This window comes from Chrysochloris asiatica, unplaced genomic scaffold (assembly GCF_000296735.1).
Source record: "Chrysochloris asiatica unplaced genomic scaffold, ChrAsi1.0 scaffold00126, whole genome shotgun sequence".
Taxonomy (NCBI): Eukaryota; Metazoa; Chordata; class Mammalia; order Afrosoricida; family Chrysochloridae; genus Chrysochloris; species Chrysochloris asiatica.
The window spans coordinates 8,299,600-8,304,075 of record NW_006408644.1 but is presented as its reverse complement, the minus strand read 5'-3'; the positions used below and the strand labels follow the sequence as shown (position 1 = coordinate 8,304,075).

The 4,476-nt window shown below is 41.3% G+C and overlaps 1 protein-coding gene across 1 annotated transcript in view; it reads left to right on the top strand.

Annotated features, from left to right (window-relative positions):
- TAF7L (TAF7-like RNA polymerase II, TATA box binding protein (TBP)-associated factor, 50kDa) overlaps positions 1-4,476 on the top strand; it is a 37,759-nt gene that overhangs the window by 16,183 nt on the left and 17,100 nt on the right. Inside the window, exon 7 of the mRNA XM_006869115.1 lies at positions 4,307-4,348. Coding sequence (XP_006869177.1) covers positions 4,307-4,348 — 42 coding nt within the window. The remainder of the gene's footprint in view (positions 1-4,306; positions 4,349-4,476) is intronic.

Sequence of the window (4,476 nt, the reverse complement as noted above, 5' to 3'; positions counted from 1 at the left end):
CACAGCACGACAGACAGATGAGTGGTGGTTGCGTGGTTGCTGTTAAATAGGAATTTACTTGTGCTAGGGCCCTTAAGTCCGGCTCAAAGGTGGGATTTCTATCCTGGGATGTCAATCAAGAGGCGGAAGCGCAGCAGGGGCCACTGGGTTGTAATGAGACACTTTGGGCTGCGCTTGTGGGTCTCTAAGTTGGTCGACCCCGCCTCAAAGCCAGGATCCAAAAGGTTAGGCTAGGATGGCGCTCAGGGTTAAGTAGGACAGCCTGGCCGGCCCCTGCAGTGTCTTCCTGCTAGGCAGCGTCTCCCCATCGACCGGGTCTCCAGACACCTCTCACCCCACCGCTCCGTGGTCTGGGTTTTATTTAACACCTCCACCAGGTCTGCGCAGTTCTCACACATCGTTTAACCGCCGCCCTCCATGATAGTAGCCCTCGTGCCTTCTTAGAGGGGAGCTTATCCTGAAGGAACTTGATTGCTTGCCTTGATGGCTTCTTGGCAAACAGCTTGCTTATTCTTGTAGTAGCCAGTCATGCTGACATTTTTGTTTGGGGTTTTTCCTGATGATCTTTCTTTGAAGATGTATCTTCAGTTGTTCTAGCTGTTCCAGGCTGGTCTGCTTGTCCTTGCTAGTGGGAATGTCTGACCTCAGAAGGTTCTGGATGGGACTCAGGATTCTACCTAAGGTCCTATACTCTGCAAAGGCTTTGCAAAAGGCCTATTTCACTGGGCAAGTTCTAGAACCCCTTGTAGGTATTCCAATCAGTTATGGGCTGAAGACATTCCTTTCTATCCCACTCAAGTGTCTATTTTACAATAGTAGGCAAGGGAAACCAATATTCATAAGACAGTCAATTATTTTAGTATTATTTCCCCTCTTCAAACTATGCCTAGATCCCTGTATCACAGAGCCCTGTTTTTCCAAGGTTGAGCATGCATCACTATTTACCTCTGTCCCACTTAGCCCATACAAACCTATCTCAGTGTTCCCCTATCTATCTTGTTCTTCTACCCCCTACCCCTTCTATTATTGCCCTCCCCAACACCCGAACTAAACCCCCCACCCCAACCTTACTGTTGTCGTCACCTTATATTCCATTAATTCTTCCCTCCATTTAAGACAGACTATTTTATCCTGTAATCTGCCTGCCCTTACCACCTGGATCTCTGTTCCTCTGTGTTTACCTACTTTCACATTGTAATTGATTTTATAATAAACTGACCTCCCAGATCCTCTGTTCTTGACTCTTCCATTTGTCTATTGAGTTCAGGGTGATGCTGCCACATTCATCATTCTCTAGTTGTTGTCTGTTTTTGTTGGTTTCTCAGTCCACAGAACTTCCTTTAGGATGTTTTTCATAGTAGGGTTGGTTTTGGCAAATCCCTTAGCTTCTGTTTATCCTGGAACGTTTTGATTACACCTTTGTATTTGATTGAGAGCTTTGCTGGGTAGAGGATTCTTGGTTGGCAGTTTGTTTTTTTTTTTCCTTCAGGGTTTTATATATATGTCTCCCCATTGCCTTCTTGCCTGCATGGTTTCTATTGAGAGATCCAAGCTTAATCTGATTTGCTTGCCTTTGTATGTTACACTTCTCTTTTCCCTAGTTGCTTTCAGGATTCTGTCCTTATCTTTGATTTTGGAAAACTTGATTATTATATGTCTTGGTGATTTTCTTTTTGGGTCTGTCCTTGCTGGGGTTCATTGAGCTTCTTGAATGCTTATCTTTTCTTAGGGGAATTTTGTTTCAGCATCTCTTCAACTCTTTCCTCTGTGGACTTGTGTGATTCTTCCTGTTTTGGAATGCTGATAATTCTTAAGTTAATCCTCTTCATGTTGTCCAACATGAATCTTAGGCCTTCAGATTTTTTAAATCCTTTTTCTTGCTTGCTCTTCTATCTTAGTAGAGTTGAGAGATTTATCTTCTAGCTCACTAGTTCTGGCTTCTATCTCCTATTCTGCTCCTTTGCTCTTTCAGTGTATTGTCCATTTCGGACACTCTATCATTAATCATTTGGTCCTCTTTCTGTAGGTTTTGAATTGTTTCCAGTGCTGTATCTGTCTTATTTGATTGTTCTATAGTGCTTTCCTGACTTCTTCCTTATTTTTCTCAGCTCCATTGTATAGTGTTTTGATACATTTTATAGTCATTTTTCTGAAATCCTTCTCAGGCATTTCCAAAGCCTGCCCATCTTGCAGTATGGAGTGTAGGTCTAGTTCTAGCTCATTTGCCTCAGTCACTTTATCTCATTTCTGGACATGTGCTGATATGGTCATCTGTTTCTGTTTTTTGGGGGGCATATTCTGGAGTTATGTGTATCCTTAATACTTAAATAAGTGTGTATTTTGATATTTTTTATGCTTTCTGATTGCCTCCAGGTAGATGTGATCAGGAGATGGGTTTCCCTTTTCACTCTTCTTACTGAGAAATTTCAAGATGCCACTGTTGGTAGTTGTGACGTAACTCAGGTTTTAATTTTCAGCCTATTTCCTTTTTTAGTCTGCCTGTCCCACTCCACAGTCCCCGTTCAGGCCTTTATCCAAGTGTAAACAGTTCAGGGCCAGCTGTAGCTGTTGTGCACTGCTGTTTGGTTTTAAATGGAAACTGTCACTTTAAATTTCTAGGAGATCTGTGTGCATGTGTAGTAGAACCTTCAGGGTGTGGGTGTGAGGTGCACACTCGCTTCAGCACCCTCTCTAGTCACCAGAATGGAGGTGTGCAGCCAGCGAGAGACCAATGGACAGATATATATATATAAAAAAAGAGTGTCCACACCTTTATTTCTGCTGTTCTGTGAGGCATCCGTGGCTGCTCTGATCCATTCCCCACTTGGTCTTGCCCAAGATGGTGGCTCTGGGAGCAGCTGATTTTCTTCGATTCAAAAGCAATGGATTTCTTGCTTCTGCTACAAATTCCCCTAGCTGTAAGCCTTCCAACCTTCTAAATACTCCTTTATATGTGGTTCAGAGTTCTGGCACCATCTCCTGAGCCTGTTTTACCCAGTATTCTGTGTTGTTTCTAATGAAGTTCCTCACTGCACATCTACCCAATCCGCTATCTTATTTGGTCTGTAGATACTAGTCTTTTGTCAGATATGATGTGAACAGTTATTTGCTCTCAGTCTGTATCTTGTCTTTTCATCTTCTTCATGGGCTATTTTATTTTATTATTTATTTATTTTAAGTTTTATTGTGAATTATGTGGCAGTTTACATTGGAGAGCATCAGTTTTACATTTATCCTATCGTATATTGTTTCATTGCCATGGCTACAATCCCTTCCACGCATCACCAATCAATAAAAGGGTACATCCTATAAGCCTGCTTCCCTTTCCCCCCTCCCCCTACAGTCGTCAGCATACAGCCCCTCTTCCTCCCTGGGTCCTGAGTCCCCAGCTGCTCCATCTCTCCACGTCATCATCTCTGCCTCCATCTCGGGGATCGCTGCCTCTCTGGGTAGGGTTCTGCTCTTCTCCCTTCATAGTTCCAGGGACCTCCACTCCCAGCCTGCAAAGTCAATCACTCCCCTCCTTGTTCATGGGCTATTTTAAAGAGAACATTAAAAAAAATTTTTTTGAGATCCAATTTACCGACTCTTTTTCTTTTAAGGATCTTGCTTTTGGTATCAAGTCTTAAGAACTTTAAATCCTGAAGATTTTATGCTCTGAGTTTTTTCTAATAGTCTTATCATTTTTATGTTTTGCATTTGAGTTTGTGATTCATTTGAGTTCATTTCTGTATAAATGTTAGGTTTCTTGCTTGTTTGTGGGCTATAAATGCCCAGTTACTCCAGCACGATTTTTTGAGAAGGCTATCCTTCCTCCATTATACTCCTTTTGGACATTTGTCAAAAATCAATTGAACATATTGGTGTGGCCTATTTTGGGGTTCTGTATTCTGTTCCATTGATCAGTGTATCACACCCTCCACCAATACCACACTGTATTCTTGAAACCAGGCAGACTAATTCTTCTCACTTTTTCTTTGTCAAGATTGTTTTAGCTGTTCTAAGGTCTGTGTTTTTCTATATAAATTTTAGAGTAAACTTGTCTACAGCTACAAAAAGCTTACTGGAATTTTCATTGGGATTGTATTGCATATGTAGATATTTGCGGGATAATTGTGATTGTTAGTGTTAAGTCCTCTAATCCAAGAATGCGGTTACCTTCACTTTTATATTGTCATTTACTAGCATTTATTAAGTGCCTACTAAATATCAAACTAAGTTCAGAATAAGTGTAGAGTTCTTTAAGCTTTACTGAGGTAGAGCAGTCATAATAAAACATAATTGTTTATTGGTTTTTATTTCATAGCATGCTGAAGTCAAAGAAATGGAAGAAATCAGCTTTACTGAGGTAGAACAATCATATCATTTTATTGTTTATCCTTTTGTTGTTGTTGTTATGTGCCATCGAGTCGGTTCCGACCCATAGCGACCCTGTATAGGGTTTCCGAGGGTGTAAATCTTTACGGGAGTAGAAAG